Genomic DNA, 18,494 nt, shown 5'->3' with positions numbered 1-18,494 from the left:
GCTTATCATGTTATTGCTCTTCCCCTCCTGCTGGGTTTCAGGGAGGCCATAGGTCCATAGAACAGCTTGTGTCTCTTTTCAGTTAGTTTCTTTGTTTTCCTCTCTCCATCTCCCATCCCTGCACTGGGAGGCTCATCTCAGGACTTGAGGGGTCAGGGGAATTTTGCACGTGCTGTAATCACCATTTATATTCAGAGTCTGATCCACAACTTTCTAAAAAATAAATTCCAGTCCAAAACTTCTCCTAACACTACATGTGGCATTTCATGGTGTTTGGGATTGGGGGACTTAATGGGAAGGCTTATTGACTAAGGGGGAAAGGTGCCCTGCATCTCTTGAGAAGAGACCGTCCCTTTTTGAAAATGTGTTCACAGGAAAGCCCTTGTGGTGGGATGGAGGATCATAGAAGATGGCCTGGTTTGGGGTGGGGGTGGGGGGCAGTGTTACTTTAGTTCCCTGCAACTGCCAGCCATTTTGTCGCTGCTTTCTTTCCGATTGTCCAGCTACAAGTGTCACTCGGCTGCACCTGTCTGTTTTCTTCCATCACCCAGAGAGGTGCCACACAGGGGGCCTGCAAATGGGGGGGCGGGGCGGGGTGGGGGGCAGGAGAGCACTGCAGGGCTGTTTAGGGTGGTGGTGGAGAATGAAGGACTGCAGTCCCTAACACTTCAGCGCAGTATTATAGGACACCACTCCAGATGGTCATCTCTCCCACGCCCTTACATCTCAACAGCCACCTTAACCCTAGAATCAAGCTGGCAAAACCCTTGGTGGCAGATACAATAGGAACAGGTTCATCTACTGTAGTTCTGCCGCATCAGTCCATCAAGCTTACTGTTGTTTGTTTAGACTGGCAGGGGCTCTCCATGGTCTCGTGTTGAGGTCCTTCACATCACCTCCCACTTTATCCTGGGACCTTCTTCATGCAGAGCAGAGGCTCTTCCACTGAGCCACAGCCCCTCCTCTAGTCTAGATAGACTAAAACAGACAGCAACCCCCATCCTCCTTTGCAGTTTTGCAGAGGAGAAGGCCCGTACTGCAGCATCACTTGTTACTTTGTAGGCCCAAAACAAACAGGTGACAATTAAGATGCCAGTACTAGCGGCTACATAACTATTCTGTCTAGTCAGCCTGTCAGAGTGTCAGTTTGCTAGTCAGTTCTCAAGCCAGAACTACACCATGTTCTTGTGTTATAATCTGTAGTTGTTTAGTTCTCTCCCTCTAGGCCCAGGTGCTGCCCAAGCCATGGGAGCGAAGAATTCTTATCAACCCGTTCCAGCCGACCTTGACGTCCTCGCCTTCCCAGGCCTTCTAGACAACTAAGGGGGGAGGCTGGGAATGGGTGTTTGAAGTGTTGTTACTTTCGTTTTATGTGTCATTCTCAACAAAGCCTGCGTTCAGCCAAGGCCTTTCTAATCCTTAGAACATGGACACTGTATCCTGAGCATTGTTTTTCAATAAACCTTTTGGAATCAAGAAACTTTATGCTTCTTGCAGAAGTGGGGAGACGAACTCTAGATAACTGGGATTCCATAGTCTGACATTTTGTTGACAATCCCTTTTAACTTCCCTGACCCCTCAACTGGGAGAGATGGATACCGGAGTACCTCCGACAGACCCGTCTGATCCAGGCACGGAGGGTGAGGGGCTGTTTACACAGCCTGACGGTGGGACCGACCAGGCATGAGCGAGCAGGGAAGGCGCCAGGCACCGGACCAGCGTGGGACGAGGAATTACCCCTCAGACGTCCGGGCCTACATCCCAGCAGGGGGGCCCGCGGCCCCGGGATACCAGCGTGAGACGAGGATTTACACCTCTAACATCCGTACCTACACTCCAGCAGTGCGGCCCATGGCCCCAGGATACCAGGGAAAGACATGCCGGCACTATGTTTTCCCGCTCTATGATGGACTTAGCTCCAGTGTCGGAGGACCTAGGAGCAACAGGAGGTCCGGTTTGGGAAACCTCAAGTGGAAACTTACAAAGTGTATTTAAAGTGCAAATGCTCAATTAATTCATGACATTCATATCATTCATAAATAATTATTTCTAAAGAGCTAAGAATCTCAACCATGCAAATTAATCACAAGCCGGGTGTAAACCACGTCCTTCAAATAAAGAGAAAAGTCTCTTTCAAGCCTTTTAAGTCTGTCTTGCTTCTTTTTTATCTCTTCCTCTTTCACATTCCTCCGTACTCCTACAGAAGAGGATTGTAGAGCTGAAGATGAGTGTACATGGAGCCGATGGAGAGGGCTACCAGTCACATCCAATCTGAGGCCGGCTAATTAGAGCAGATTTCATATTCTTTATCAGGAGCGTGCACTATAGCATCATCAAAAAGGGAGGAAATGCAGTATCAACAACCCGGACCCAGGCGGCAGAGGTTTCTCTCTTGTTAGTGCTGTACAGATACGGGAACAGCCATTCCTTTGTTTCGCAGTTTGGGAAACTAGCAGGAGGTCCACTCCGCCAGAGAAGCCAGGGCCAGTACTCGGCCGTGGTATCATTGGGATGAGGTGGAGCAGTTCCTGGTGGAAGTGAATCCGCCAGAAGAAACGGGCAGTCTCCCAGATTGGACTACGCCGCGTATGGAGCCCATGAGCTGGAACTATGTGGATGTCGGTTCGGTAGGAACTTGGGAGAGTGAGGTGGAGGTTCCTGAAAGGCAGGGACATTTGGCCACCCTACAGGGGCAGGCCCAAGTGCTACAGTACAGAGTTCTAGCAGTGACTGGAATTGACAAAGGTTGGGTGGCTAGCGCAACAGATGTCGGACCAAGTCCGTTTGGGGGCAGCTGCTGCGTCTGGTCCCCAAGCCCAAGTTCAAGGAGCCCAAGCCACGGAGGAGGAGGTGGAGAGAGCCGACTGCCAACAGAGAGCTTGGGAGGAGAGCTTGCTGCAGCTGCCCAGAGAGGATGAGACGGAGCCCAACCTCAACGTAGAGGAGGAGAACCGCTGCCAAGCCCTGGAAGTGCAAATGGAGGCGATGTGAGCAGATTTAGCGCAAGCCACCTATTTGATTGCATTGCTGGTCCGGGGAGAGGAAGGTGTGGGGCGCACCGGGGCCCAGGCCCCAGCGGGACTACATCAGTTGCTTGAATTGGTGACAGCCAGGGGCAACGCAAGACCGGCCGCCCTGCCCACGCAAGGCCCACCACTCCCGTTGCCACCGCTGCCGGGAGGAGTTGCACCCGCCGGAAATGGTGTGCGAGGGGGGGGTAGCGCCCCAAGGACCAGTGCCAGGAGTCCCTCCAGCGGGGGGCCCCCCGACACCTGTCGGAGGAGGAACGGCCCCTGCGGGTCCAGGGCTTGTTATCCCTGCGGCAGTCGTGCCTCAACCTCAAGGGCCAGCGCCACCGCTGCAGCCGAGGCTGCAACCAGGACCACCTCAGCCGTGTCCGGGTGCTCCAGGAGCGCTACCAAGACCGAGGCTGCTGAGACCCGTGCCGGTTCAGCCGCATCCCCAAGGCATACCTCCTGCACCGTGACGGCCACCTGTCCAACCTGTGGACGTGGGAGGAGCCGGTGAGGGTGAATTACCGATGGGATGGATTAAGCTGGAAGCTACCTTTGACGGTGACCCTTGTAAGTTAGGGTTCTTTGTCGTACAAGCCCTGCAGTTCTTTAACTAGTGGGGTTACCTGTTCCCTAATGAGGAGAGCCGAGTGATGCACCTTGCAGCCCGCCTGGAAGGCATAGCAGCAGAGTGGTATGTAACCCTCTACTATACGGGGGCCCCAGAATTGGGAAGTCTACAAGCCTTTATTGCTGCACTCAGAGCCCAATATGAAGACCCTCTAGAAGGTGAATGAGCCCGCACAGAACTGCAAACCTTGTGGCAAGGATCCCAGTCAGTGAGAGATTATGCAGCCAAGTTCCGTCAGCTGGCCGCCAAGTGCCCACATCAAGAGGAAGGAACCAAGATTGTGCTGTTTCAGAATGGGATGAACCCCAAATTACTGGACAGGGTGCTAATACAAGATGATCCACCAGCGCGGGGTATAACTCGAAAAGGGCGCTCTGAGACAAGCCTGGAAGCGGAGGAAGTGTGCATGGAGTTCGAAGCCCAGATCCCGGAGGCCGATGAGCTCAGCCCGCAATCGGGAAACGAAATGGATCTGTCGTGAGGAGGCCCCAATGGCAGATCGAAGAAAAGACCACTCCGGAGGAGGTGAGAGAAAGAGGGGCCATATTATTCGTTCCCGTTATACTAGTATATCCTAAGAGGGGGACCCACATTCGAGTCCAAGCATTAATTGACTCAGGGTGCTCCTGAGATATTATAGCACCAGCGCTAGTAAACGGACTGGGACTTGAAATGCATGAACTAAAAGTCCCGATTATCTTTGAACAAATGGATGGCTCTAATATGAACCCAGCAGTCCTAGAAACAGAGCAAGTGCTCACAGGCTTGGGCAAGCATTGGGAAATGCGTCCGTTTATTGTAAGCCAAGCCGCCAAATACCCGCTCATTTTAGGCAGTAGATGGTTATGGGATCATAACCCCTACATCAACTGGGCCAAAGGGATGATAGTGTTTGATCCAGAATATTGCCAACATCGTTGGAAGGCAGAATGGGGTGCAGTAGCCCCCACCAATGCGGAAGTCACCCTGTTAACCGCTGAGGAGCTAAGTCGAATTCCTCCAGAGTATCAAGACATGGCCCAAGCCTTTAGTGAGGAGGAGGCGGATAGCCTGCCGCTGCACTGGAACACAGACTGCGCTATTGAATTAATCCCAGGAGAAAAACTCCCCAAAGGAAAGTTATATTCCATGAGTCCGGCGGAAAGGCAAGAACTCAGGAAATTCATAGACAAGAATCTAGAGAGAGGTTTCATTCGCCCAGCTAGCTCCCCTCATGCCGCCCCTGTGTTGTTCGTGAAGAAAAAGGATGGGGGACTCAGACTTTGTACAGACTTTCGAGGCATCAGTGCTGTGTCTATGACCAACGCCTATCCAATTCCATTAATTCGAGACCTGCTGAGTGTAGTGGCGCAGGGTAAGATCTTTTCGAAATTGGATCTCAAAGATGCATATTTTCATGTCAGGATAAGGGAGGGGGATGAATGGAAAACTGCGTTCAATACCCCCCTCGGCTAATTTGAATACCTGGTCATGCCATTTGGCTTATCTGGGGTCCCTTCGGTTTATATGTCAATGATAAATGAGGTCCTACATGAATTTTTGTACAAAGGGGTTGTTGTTTACCTAGATGACGTGCTTATTTATTCAGAAAATAAAGAGGCACATGTAAAATTAGTCCGGAAAGTCCTGGCCACCCTGATGTGCCACAAGCTTCCAATCAAGCTATCCAAGTGTGAGTTTCACAAAGAGGAGTTGGACTATTTAGGCTACCGGATTTCGGGGCAAGGACTAAAAAGGGACCCAGCTAAAGTTAAAGCAGTGTAAGAGTAGCAGGCGCCCACCACACGCAAACAATTACAATCATTCCTGGGCTTTGCTAATTTTTATAGACAGTTCATTGAAGGCTTCGCCCAGATCGCCCTCCCCTTTACAGAGTTACTTAAAACAAAAGGGAAAGGAGAGCAAGCCGCCAAACCTACGGCCCAACTCCAGTGGAGCCCAAGCTGTCAATTAGCCTTCGAAACGCTCAAGGATCGGTTTACTACCGAACCGGTCCTACAGCATCCTGATGAGAACAAAGCCTTTATAGTACAGGTGGATGCCAGTGACTCAGCTGTTGGAGGCGTCCTCATGCAGAAAGGGGAGGATGGTCAAGTGCGACCCTGTGCCTATTTGTCCAGAAAATTCACAGAAGCAGAACGGAATTGGAGTGTGTGGGGAAAGGAAGTGTTTGCTGTTAAAATTGCTCTGGACTCCTGGCGCCACTGGTTGGAGGGAGCTCGTCATCCATTTCAGGTCTGGACTGATCATAAAAACTTAGAAGCGCTCCGAACACCCCGGCGCCTTAATGCTAAACAACTCCAGTGGGCGGAATTCTTTTCCAAATTTGATTTCACTCTGCATTTCTTACTGGGCAAGTCTAATTTCCTAGCGGATGCCCTTTCGCACATGCCCCAATACCAGAGCAAGAAGGAGGAGACTATTGACACGGTGTTTTCCCCCACCCAGTTGGGGGGAGTGGTTACTAGTCGTAGCCAAGCAACCAAGCAGCCAGATAACCAAAAGGGGTGGAGAGCTAAAGTGAAAAGCAAAGTGGAGAAAGAGGGGGAGCTAGCGCCTACAGGAAAAATGACACAAACGGCCACTGGAGAGTGGTTTAAGGGAAATCGGCTGTACATCCCTGCTAGTTTAAGACGGATGATGCTTCAACAGTGCCACGATGCCCGTACCGCTGGCCATTTCGGATACCTGAAAACCTTGCATTTGATACAAAGACAGCTTTGGTGGCCCAGTATCCGGAGGGATGTGTCTCAATATGTAGCTTCCTGTCCCACGTGTGTTATGGCGAAACCCAAGAGGGGGAAGCCCCCGGGACTACTACAACCCTTAGAATCCCCAACAGGCCCTGGGAAGTGGTTTCCTTGATTTTTATTACTGATCTTCCCCCATCTAAGGGTTGTACCTGTATTCTAGTAGTGGTGGATCTGTTCTCCAAACAAGCCCACTTCATCCCATGCTCCAGTATTCCCTCCGCAAAGAAGTTGGCTGCTTTGTTCATGAAACATATTGTAAGACTGCATTCTTTTCCTTCCAGGGTAATATCGGATCGGGGAGTTCAATTTGTTGCCAACTTCTGGCGGTAGCTTTTACAAGTGGCAGGCATTGAACAAGGAATAAGCTCCGCCCACCATCCCCAGAGCGATGGACAGTCTGAAAGAACTAATCAAGTGTTAGAGCAATTCCTCAGATGCTATATTAATTTTCAACAGGATAATTGGACGCAGCTCTTGCATCTTGCCAAGTACTCTTACAACAACGCAGTACACAGTTCAACAGGAGAGACACCCTTTAAAATCGTCCATGGCTACGAAGGAGTAGCATTCCCTTTTGAAGTGCAACCCCCCAGCACACGTTCGGGGGACTTAGGCGAGTGGTGGACCACCCTAGCAAAACAGTGGGCGGAAATCCAAAAGTCTTTGAACAAAGCCAAAGCTGACTACAAGAAATATGCAGATCGCCATTGTGTGGCACAATGGAAATTACACCCCGGAGATAAAGTGTATATCTCCACCAAAAACTTCAGAACGGAACAACCTAGTAAAAAGTTGGGCTTGAAGTACTTGGGGCCTTTTCCCATAAAGAAAGTAATCAATGATGTGACTGTAGAACTGGAATTACCAAAGAATCTATGCCAAGTCCACCCAACTTTCCACATCAGCCTGCTCAAGAAAGCACCTCCCCCAGATGAGTGACATCCCAGCAGATTGGTGCCACACCCAACCATGATAGAAGATCAAGTTCACTATGAAATTGAAGAAATCTTGGATTCCAAACGCAGACACAATAAGCTCTTTTACTTAGTTAGGTGGAAGGACTTTGAGGAGGGGTTTCATGAGTGGGTAGAAGCTTCTCATGTGAATGCCCCCAGACTAATTGCTAAATTCCATAAAAAGTACCCCGAGAAAGCGGGAGCAGAAGGGTGAGGGGAGAGATCTTAAGGGGGGCAGAATGTCAGAGTGTCAGTTTGCTAGTCAGTTCTCAAGCCAGAGCTACACCATGTTCTTGTGTTATAATCTGTAGTTGTTTAGTTCTCTCCCTCTAGGCCCAGGTGCTGCCCAAGCCATGGGAGCAAAGAATTCTTATCAACCCGTTCCGGCTGACCTTGAGGTCCTCGCCTTCCCAGGCCTTCTAGACAGGACTAAGGGGGGAGGCTGGGAATGGGTGTTTGAAGTGTTGTTACTTTCGTTCTATGTGTCATTCTCAACAAAGCCTGCGTTCAGCCAAGGCCTTTCTAATCCTTGGAAGATGGACACTGTATCCTGAGCATTGTCTTTCAATAAACCTTTTGGAATCAAGAAAATTTGTGCTTCTTGCAGAAGGGGGGAGACGAACTCCTAGATAACTGGGATTCCATAGTCTGACACAGCCAGTTGTGTGGGGGCTGCAGCCTTCTTTGCACTATGCTAGGTTATATGCTTTTTATGGGTGTGCACACACCAGTCAAAATTGAAGCCGTGAGCAGTGAGCTTCACAGTGAGGCAGAAGATTAACTGCGCAATCCTATGGCCGGCCCCAACCCCGGCATGGCTGCACAGGCGGAGCAGCAGCGGTGCCAGGCCGGATCCTGTGCCAGCAAAGTGTGACTGCGGCGGCGGCAGCAATGGAGCAGAGATGCAAATTGGAAGAACCAGAAAGTGTTGTGGGCGGGACTGATGCACGGCCGCCGCCAGGCGCAGCCAAAGGGCGCTGTTCCTGACAAGCGGCAGGGGGAGGGGCCAGGAAAGGCGCAGCCTATGGGCAGCACACGATCCCGGCCAGGCCCCAGAGCAGCAGGCAAACTGCACCCATGCCGGCAGACCGCCTCAGTTCGTGCGTTGGGCGGGGCTCGCAGTCGGGAAGGAGAGGGGTGGGCGTGGTCTGAGGAGCCTCTCCCCCATTTGCCCAATGCAGCGCCAAGTCCGTGGCGGCCGCGTCCAGAGAGGTTGGCATGGGACTGGCAGGCGCCCTGCCATGAGGAATCCAGGGCAGCAGCCAGTCTCTGGCAGCAGGGAACAGCCACCAAGTGGCACCGAAGGGGAGGGTTGGCCTGAGGCCGCCACCAAGAGGCAGACACAGCGGGCCTGCCCCCGTCCCCATCCCAAGGCAAAGACCACAGACACCCGTGGCACAGAAATCAGCCTTTATTATTATACCATCCCACCTCCCCCAGCAGATATGAGGAAGGGGAGGCATGTAGGAGAGGTAGGGTGTTGAGGGACCATGGGGAGGCATGGCTGGGGAGAGCCCATTTGGAAGGACAGGCAGCCAGGAGCCTGTCGATGGCCTGGGCGCTGCCTCGCCAGCCCCCTTCCCGCTCGCCCCCTGTGCCGTCCGGCGCCTGTGCGAGTGCATGGTCAGAAGCAGCTGCCCCTCCACCCAGCCTTCCCGGCTGCGGCGACCAGGTCACGCGGCCAAGCCCCGCTCCGCTGCTCCTGGCCCCCCTGGACCCGGCCCCATTGCCTCCAGCAGCTGTATAACACCCTGGGCCGCGGCCCCGCCTGTCCAACAGAACACCCCACCACCACCCCGCAAGGCGGCAGCGGGGCTCACCGGCGAGGCCGGCGGCCGGACCCCCTTGGCCGTCCACGGGCCCGGCCTCTCGCACGCAACTGGGCCCGAGGGAGGGGTGCCTCTGGGGCGGGTGGAGCTGCTGCAGCGGGTGGGGCCGACGGGTCGAGGATGGCGACGAGCTGCCCGAGCAGGGCTTCGGCACGGGCTTGAGAGGCACGGAGCCCCTCTCCCACCTCCAGTACCACAGCCATGAACTCCCGGCCGCGGTTGTTCGCCTCCTCCCATGCGGCGTGCACCTCTAGCCGCTCCCTCTCGATCGCCGCCCACATTGCGGCCAGTGTTGGGGGGAGCCACTCACAGCCTTGGACACACCCCACCCCTCCCAACAACCACGCCATGTTGGTGCGGGAGCCTTGCAACTGCCCCGTAGGATTGGATGCGAGGCGGGATGCCGCGGGGTAGAGGGTGTTGGAATGACCGCAGACACCCGAGGGGCTGGACCCACTCTGGGAGACGGCCGCTCATGGGACTTTGTTGCTGCGGCTGCAACGGGAGCGACCCTCCCCAGGCGCACAAGACCTCCTGCCCGGGATACGGCATCCGCCTGCCGCTACCCTAGTTTCTTCACTGATGGGGCTAGGGTTCCAGTGAGCGGACCGTTTCCCCTGCCATCTCCCGCCCCCTTGCAGCAGCACCCCCGGCCACCCTCTCCCTGGCTTATCGGGTGCCAGCTGCTCGCCCTACCAGGGATTGAGTGCCCTCAGTGGCTCCCCCCTCCCCGCTGACATGCCCTGCCCCAACCCTCTACCTGACATTACTGTGAGGGGAGGGAGGGGGCGGGGAGGCAGAACGGGGTCTGTCAGATACATTTGTAGTGATGTGCAGGTGGAGATATGTGACGGGAGTGTTGGGGGAGGGGCTGAGGACAAAGTCAGGCTCGCAGACACAGAAGGTAGTTGTTTTACAACTTGTTTTATTGCACTGGAAAAAGCGGGCTTGTGTTTAGGCTAGCAAGGGAGCCGGAGCATTCCACACAGCCCTCCTTCCCACTCGGAGGGGCGGGGCTGGGATGCAGGCCGCGGCGCGAAAGTGCTTCCTGGGCTGCAGCCAACCGTCCGTCAGAGATGTTTGGGGAGGGCGGGGCGCGGGAAAGCAGCCATGCCCTGGACGTGCCTGCGGGAGAAAAAGACACATTTGGGCTTTGCCTCGTTCCACTGGCGAGGCAAGCCCCACACTCCGCCATCTGGGAGGATGCACATAGTCGAGGGCAGCAGCGACCAGCTGATGCACAGCAGTCTGGCGAGGATGCACTCGGCTGTGGCAAGCCTTTACCTTTACGGGAGGGAATGAGCTGGTCGTTACAAACATCTGGTCACATGTGTTTTTCGGGGCGCCTGCCTCTGAGGCGGCCAGGGGCGGCCATGATCACCCCCCACCCCTGCTTGGCCTCACCCGAAGCGGCAAGTGAGCGGGTGGGGTCAGGTGAATGGGCAGTTTGCACTAATCTGCGGAACGGGTCCCCCCTCCCCTACCTCCTCCTCACCTGTCAACGCTCTGTCAGTCATCACCAGGCGGGAATTCCAGAGTCAGGGTACCTGCAAGGAGACAGGAGAGGCTGCGGTTAGTTCTCCAAGTGTCATTCCCTTCTCTCACGGAAGGGTTCATTTGTTTGTGCTTAGTTAGAAGCAACTAGCTTGCATGAGTCCAGTTAGATGTTGAGTTGTTCTTCCTGTCAGGGTAAAAAGGGGGTTAGCCAGACATTTGCACTTCTTCCCTTTTACGGGAAGTCCCCCCACTTCTTCACAAAGTCCCCCGAGTGCATTCCGTGCCTGCCACCGTGAGTGCCCTCACCCCCGTTTGGTGTTCAAAGGGGCAACGCCACGCAGCACACGGACAGAGGGACAGAGCCTCCAGCGACGTGCTCACCTGAGGGGTTTGGCCGGGCGCTGGCCGGATGTTTTGTAGGGCACGGTCGCAGGTGATTGGGTGTGGAGAGAGGGGCTCATCCACGCTGGGTGCGCACGCTGATTGGTCCCCGGGATAGTTCTCATCCTATGCTCCTTCGGGCCATGGAGGCGGAGCGGGGCGCTCAGAGAGGGGGCCGGTTTTTCGCCGTTCCATGGGCGCCTATGGGCTACACCTTCTTTTTCCGTGGCGTAGCTTTTTTGCGCCGCTGTGGGCGTTCCCGCTTCTGGAGGGGCTTAGGGAGCAGACTAACTCCAACCCCGCCCCCCCCGCCCCCGCGCCGGCGTGGGGCTCTACGCTACTCCTCTGCTGCCGCCCAGGCGCCTGTGGCTTGCGCCGGTGCCAGCCCGCTGGCGGGCCAGCGCCACGTCCCAGCATGGGCGGAGGGCCACTTACGCCGGCGTAAGGCCCAGATGCGCCGTCACAAGCCTTAGTTCGGTTCCTATTCACTTTCCCCGCCCCTCTTAGGATTGGGCTGCCCATCTTTGCTCTCTCTGACAGCTTTGGATGGACTGGGGCAGGGTGGCTTGCCTGGGAAATGGGGGGGGGCGATGGGGGAGAGCACTGCAGGGCTGTTTAGGCTGGTGGTGTTTGCACAGGGACATGGTGGGGAGCCAGCTGTGGAGCTCTTCTGTGAGCTGCTGGTTAGGCCCAGAAATGCGTTTTCTTAAAAGTCCTGGCGTGGTCAAAAACTTTCAGCAAAAAAATGTGTATGGGATGGTAAACAAAAATACCCATACGACTTGTGGATTTTCATTCTTTCTTGCAAGCCAGGATTCCAGTCTTTTTAGAATCAGGTAAAAAAAAATTGTGCATGTGTGTGCTTACTCAAGATGTTTTTGCATACCCCTTGAAAGCTGCTGGAAAGGGCTGGAATTCCCAACCACTCCTGAAAACCTTCCCATGGGTGTTTGCCGCACTGACTGACAATGGTGTCCTTACCTCAGATTTCCAAACACTTCTTGCAGGGGATCCATTCCCTGGTGGCAGGCCACATTTTTGAAAAATATTCTTCTAAGACATATTTCTAAAATGACGTGCTCTCTGTGCAGTTTGTATGTGTTGTTTGAGGATGGATCTAAGCCTCGTAATTATGAAATGCTTAGTTCTACCCATTGGTGTGTCTGCATGCATGCACATGTATGCAACGATTCCTGTGTTAGCCCTAGACAAGCAACCCCCACAAAAGTGTAGAACAAACACTCCTGAAAGGCAGACATTTTTGAACTGGCAGCTGTGCTGGGGCTTCACTGACTGGTTTCGATTTCCAAAGCAGCGACAGAGGTAGGGAGGAGAGAGAATGACTCAGCAAATAAGGGCATAAGAGGCACGTCTCCAGCTAGATCAGGTGGTGGTGGCGGTGGAGTTCCAGTCCAGCAGGGTTAACCCTGTAGCCATTTTTGTGCTCAGGCATTCCACTTTCTGCCTCAGGCAGTTTCAGGTAGATGGCCATGTTGGTCTGCAGTGGATCAGCAGGATTTGAGCCCAGAGACACCTTAGTGACCCACAAGATTTTTCAGAGTTTGAGCTTTCTAGAGTCAAAGCTCCCTCCTCCTTTCTTCAATTTCTGCCTGTCACTGCACTGTTAGGAGCTTATGGGGGAAATTCTGATTTTATAGATCATTGGCCCTCTTTGCATGAACAAAGCTTTGGCTGAATGTTCAGCAAGGCAGAGCTGTCTCACGTTAAAGGTAGAGCATTGGGTTCCCTTCCCCCTAAAAGGCAACCTGCCTTTTAATGCTTGTGGCCTAGAGGCAAACAGCCAGGCACTGCATTTCACCTTGAGAGGAGTGAGTCAATTGTATTGGTTGCTTGACTGCCCCAAAGCTGTGCTAAGGGAAAGGGAAACCAGCTACTGTACTCTCTCTTTCCCTATGCCAGGCCCAGCAGCATGCCAAAGGCATCGCTTGTACCCTCTGCAGAGGCAGACAGGTCAGGCACAGGGCTGCAGGGGTAATGGAAGTAATGTACTTCCTACTGAAAGACAAAGTTATCCCAAAGCCAGAGAGATTGGCAATGGAGGCGTGGGGTGAGAAATAGCTCTTGTTACACAGGAATTCAGCAAGAAGGATCAAGCTTCTAAGTTCCCAGGTCAGCATCTCTCATTTGTATCAAAAGCCACAAAGCTCTTTCATCCCCCAGTCCAATTTGTGAATAGGACAGGCAACCTCCCATTCTCATGAAATGAAAAAATGAAGGAAGGCACATGATTGTCTAAACAAAAGCAGAGCAAAGCAAGCCAGAAGACCTAAACCCCGCCCTACCTTTCAGCCTATGTGGATGCTTTCAGCATTGCCTTATCCCTGGGTGGGGCAAAAAACACAGCAAACACCCAAGCCTGTCCAGATAAGGGTTTAGTTGCCGTCTTCTTTATGCTCTCATTTTGCAAAAAAAGAAGTTCTCCCGGTAGTTTTCACATTCATGGCTTAAACTGCAGATGATGAGCAGTCGCCCCGATTGCAGTGAAGTCTGCATCGCACCTGTTCACTTCACACTGTTGGGCAACTTCGATTTTGTGTCTCTTTTTTCATGTCAGAAGCCTCAGTTCAGTTTTGGGCTTTATGGACCTCCAGCACGTCACTCCCCCCCCCCTTTTTTTTTTTTAATTTTGCGCCTGCGTAGCAATGTTGATACATCATCTGACATTGTCTGCCCATCACGATCCCTCTTCCCCCCCCCCCCCGCCCCATGCCAATCAATCCTTTATTGGAAGGAAAGAATCTCACCTAACTTGAAAAATCAGTGATTGGCCTATACATTTTGGCAGGAAAGATTGGGCTTTATGGGCCTAGCAGCACACGTCATCTTTTTTTAAATTTTTGCACAAGTGTAGTAACGTTGTGACATCGTCAGCCCATCAGGATCCCTCCCCACCCCATGCCAATCACCTCTGCACAAATGCAGCTGGCAGTTCTACCAAATGCCATTTTAGTTAAAATTATGAATGCCCCGACCCCACCTTGGAATAATAGGTTTACAGCAGTAAGCCGATGTGTGGAATGCACGCAGCAACATTGGGGATTCTCAGCAAAACCTTTGATTCCCCAGTACAGTAATGCTACAATGTTGCTCCTACCAACACATTAAATTTTTTTTTTTTAAAAAAAAGGCCCAACACTTGCTGTGAGTGCGCCACCTTATCAGAAAGGTGATAATTTAAAATTTCAAGTTAACATTGTGATCCAGAAACAAAAAAAAAATGGTGGAAAAAGTGGCCAAGGAGGTTTGGAGGGCAGGTATGGACAATTCCTCATGGACCAATCACCTCTCGGGATGAAGGAGAGGGGGGAGCAGAGAAGCCAAATGGGAGTATATGCTTTCACACTAGCTGATTCCACACACGTTGGATAATGTACTTTCAATGCACTTTATCAATCGTTTGAGGTGGATTTTTTGTTCCACGCACAAAAAAATCCGTTCCAAATGATCTATAAAGAGGATTGGAAGTGCATTATCCAACATGTGCGGAATCAGCCATCGACAAGGTTCGCAACAGCCGCGACTCCCCTGTGGCTTCGAAACAAAACTTGCAGTATCTGTGCAGGGCGGGAAATGGGGAAAACACGGCCAATTTTTGGTTCTGCGTCCTGTGACCACCTTTCAAGTGTGTGAAAGTCATGCAAACGTGGGAAGGAGAGACGGTGCTAAAACAATTTAAAGTCCCAATGTGAAAAGTATGCCCTTCTTTTTCTGCTGCAAAATTTACGGAACGGCAGCATCTTCATGGTGCTGTTTCTGCCACCATCGTGCCACGAAACGGAATCATGACAGGAAATCGCGCCATGAAGGCGCTGTCGTTTTGTGAGTTTGGCGCGACAGTAAAGACGTGTGAAAACGGCCTCTTTCTCATCCCTTTTGCAGTTTGGCAGGCAAGAGCACTTGGGTTAAAGGGGTCAACCCAGGAGAATTTCCCCTTTAGGTGTATGGAGAATTACGCATAGAAATGTTTCCCACTAAAGCTCCAGGAAGGACTGTCACGCTGATTTTCTAACAGGCCTAGGTTAAATTCCAATATTTAAGAAATTAACTCGTTTTTAAAAGTAAGATCTAAATCTGAATATATTCCCAATTGTCTTCCAGTAGCAATCACATCCCAAGTCCTGGCATCCCACAAGTATCTTGAGCTATTCCCAGTTGCCCCACTTGAAAATCAAGTTAATAGTGAAACAGCACAATCTAATACTCAAAAATCTGATTTATTTACAAAATAAAGAAAATTCAATCTATTAGGAAAATGTTCCATTATTTACAAAGTGCAACAGGAAAATCTGGCAGTTAAGCAAAAGGTGGCTTTGGAGGGGATGGCCTGGAACTACTGGTGGAACAAATGGTGGTTTGACTGCCTGGAGAACATAAACGCAAACCATGGAAAGAGAATGGAGAGAAGCAAGTGGAGCTCCAGAAGACGTGTCACAAAAGTCAATGCAATCCGAGACGTAGTCTGGTAACTGGTATGGGCAACCAAGTTGTTTTTTCAGTGAGAAGCCCAGGGCTTTTTTTCAGGGGGAACACGGGGGAACGGAGTTCCAGAACCTCTTGAAAATGGTCACATGGCTGGTGGCCCCACCCCCTGATCTCCAGACAGAGGGGAGTTGAAATTGCCTTCAGGGCAATCTCAACTCCCCTCTGTCTGGAGATCAGGGGGTGGGGCCACCAGCCATGTGACCGTTCTCTCTGAGGGCAACCCACTGAGTTCTGCCACCTCTTTCCCCAGAAAAAAAGCCCCGGAGAAGCTCTTCCAGCCACAGGGCTGGATCCAATCCATTCATATAAAGAGGGATTTTTCACCACCTTCTGCAGCCTCTTGTGGTGGACTGTCAGGACCTGAGTGGAAAGGGGGTGCAGGGTGCTTCAACCAGAAGGGAGAATCGGCAGAATTTGCCCTTGCCCATCTCGTCTAAGCAGAATAAGCTCTTTGAACTGAGCAAAAGCCTGCAAATGACAGGACCTGCTTTTATGGAGATGTAGGGGCTGCTGAAGGAGGGGAGTGGAGCAGAGAGTGCCCTCAAGTCATAGCTGGCTTATGGCAACCCCTGGTGAGGTTTTCAGGGCAAGAGACTAACAGAGGTGGTTTGCCATTGCCTGCCTCTGCAGCCCTGGTCTTCATTGGAGGTCTCTCATCCAATTAGTAACCAAGACCGACCCAGCTTAGCTTCTGAGATCTGATGAGATCAGGCTCACCTGGGCTATCCAGGAGGGGAAGGTGTGGGTGAAATCCCAGCTCCCCGTGACATCCGGGCTCATCAGGAGTGGGAGGTAAGATGGAGGCTGTAGTCACAACCGCATGAGTTGTGTCCTGTTTGCCTCCATCTCAGCTCCTTCCTTCTTTCTCCCCAGGGCGTCCCTTGGAATTACAGTTTCTGAATGCCCTGGCATTCATGGTAAAAATTACCCCTTCCAATAGGGTTGCCCAACATGGCAGCTGTGATGCCCATTGATGACTTTCCTGTGTTTTTAGAAAGTGGTCCGGGCCAGAGGGGGGCCTCAGTGCAGCAGGGCGTCTGACTGGCCACTGGAGATGATCGTGCAGCTTTTTAAAAAAGTCACTTTGACAGCATCTGTCACCACAGCGCATGGATATTCACAGCACGATTGAAGGGAGGCTGTGAGTATACAAGAAGATATTTTAAAACAGTATGTTTGTTTTAGAAGGCAGCCTGTTAAACAGGGTTCTGTCTGAAAAGTTGAAGATTTGCTATTAGAGTTACTGCACAACCTTCTTCCCTGCCATTACGTGGCTCCACCTCCCGTGGAGCCACATAATGGCAGGGCAAAATGGCCAGCCATTTTCTGGTGGCACCCACCACCCCATGTCAGAACTTCAGACTGCCCACAGGCTCAACCCCCTCCCCCACCCCCCTGCCAAATCCTAAGGCTAGAATCTAAAATTATCTAACGGCAATATTTGGGAAAGGACAAAAAAAAACTTTTAAGGACTGGATCCAACTCATGATGAACAGAAGAATCTAGAGCTGTAAAGTAAGGCGGAAGCAGGAGGTTTTAGTAGCTGGGAGAGCCTTTAAAGTCAAGGTTGCAAATTGATAATGGATTTGCTGAAAGATGAAGGAAACCAAGAGGGAGAAGAGAAGGATGTTCAGCATGTCACAGTTGTTGACTACCACAGCGCATGCACATGCCGGGGAGCACCATGCCAGGGGCTTCCCCCACCTCCAAAGCCCAAGCAGAGATGCCCATGGAAAGCCGGCAATCAGGCACACGTGGCATGAGAGAGACCGTATGGGGCACTAAAACGTCGGCCAGGAATCCAGGCAGGGTGTCTGCAAGGCAGAGGCAGCCTGAACGATTATCTGCTTCAAGCAGCGGACTTTGCAAATCATTGACAGGAATCATCCCCAGGAAAGGCCTCTTGACCAAAGCCCCCTTGAAACCCAGGAAGCCCGTTGTGATCTTTGGATTTTCCACCTCTCTGCCTCAGGTTGGTCCTCCACAGTTACGAAATCCCCCCAGAGCAAGGAACAAGGGGTCACTCCAAGCCTGCCACAAGGGTAGCCAGTGAGTTAGCCACCCTGCTGGGATGCTGGGCAGGGGTTATTTTTTCTTCAGAGATCCCTTCAGTTTCTTTTCCTTCCCTAAAGGGGGGAACTGCCTTTGCTCTCTTTCCTCCTTCTTGCCTTTGGTGTTCTCCAAGTTCTCGTACAGGGATGACTCTTCCTTCTGCCTGTTGTGAGACAAGAAGAGGAAACAAGGGGGAGCTGAGCAAAGCTGGACCCTGAAGAAAGAGGGGGAAAGGCTGCGAGCAAAGATGCATAGGCAGAATCTAAGGGCGGCCGCGCTGGGGGCTACAACCTGGGTGCCCAGCTCAGCTTTGCTTTGGACCAGCAAGCCAAATGCCATGTTGGCAGATCACCAGCTCCCAGCCTTGCCCCTCTTTGCCTCCCAATTTACTCATTCAAGCAGCAAAACAAACATTTCAAAAATGCTGCTGAACTATTTGGGGCTCCATGTGTGCGGATGACATTATGGATGCTAGCCAATGCAGCACTTCCTGCAGCTGCTGAAAAGCGAGGTTGGTTAAGGTTTTTTGCCACCCCAAGACAATACAGCCATCCTCTTCTGGTCCCAAAACACTATGGGCCTCGTCAAAGCCAAGTCCAGGGCAACTCCACAGGGTTTGGTTTGAACCACATTGGTGGCCATGTGGCACAGGAAGGGGTGCCAATCATCTCCCCTGCGCCTGCTGGCTGGAACCAGGCTGGGCTGCTGTGGTGAATCAGTGCTGTCTTCATTGTGAAGATTCTGGGGCAGGGGCTTGGCTGCAGAATTGGTCCTGCCAAGAAGCCCTCCTACACACACACACACACACCCCTACACACACACACAAGTAATGTGTTCATCTGTGCTGTGAGATAAAAAGACAGCAGATGTACCAGTTG

At 52.2% G+C, this 18,494-nt stretch overlaps 1 protein-coding gene across 2 annotated transcripts in view; it reads right to left on the bottom strand.

Moving 5' to 3' along the window:
* Positions 1-15,762: 15,762 nt before the first annotated feature.
* The window catches only part of PTPN6 (protein tyrosine phosphatase non-receptor type 6), a 45,194-nt gene continuing 42,462 nt past the window's right edge, over positions 15,763-18,494 (bottom strand). For both annotated transcript variants that reach the window (XM_055002803.1, XM_055002804.1), the window contains one exon: positions 15,763-17,779. In XM_055002803.1, the coding sequence (XP_054858778.1) occupies positions 17,650-17,779 (130 nt within the window). In that variant the 3' untranslated portion in view covers positions 15,763-17,649. The remainder of the gene's footprint in view (positions 17,780-18,494) is intronic.

Source organism: Eublepharis macularius, chromosome 18, assembly GCF_028583425.1.
Source record: "Eublepharis macularius isolate TG4126 chromosome 18, MPM_Emac_v1.0, whole genome shotgun sequence".
NCBI classification, from domain to species: domain Eukaryota; kingdom Metazoa; phylum Chordata; class Lepidosauria; order Squamata; family Eublepharidae; genus Eublepharis; species Eublepharis macularius.
Note: the sequence above shows the minus strand (reverse complement) of the source record. Positions and strands in the feature narration are given on the sequence as shown.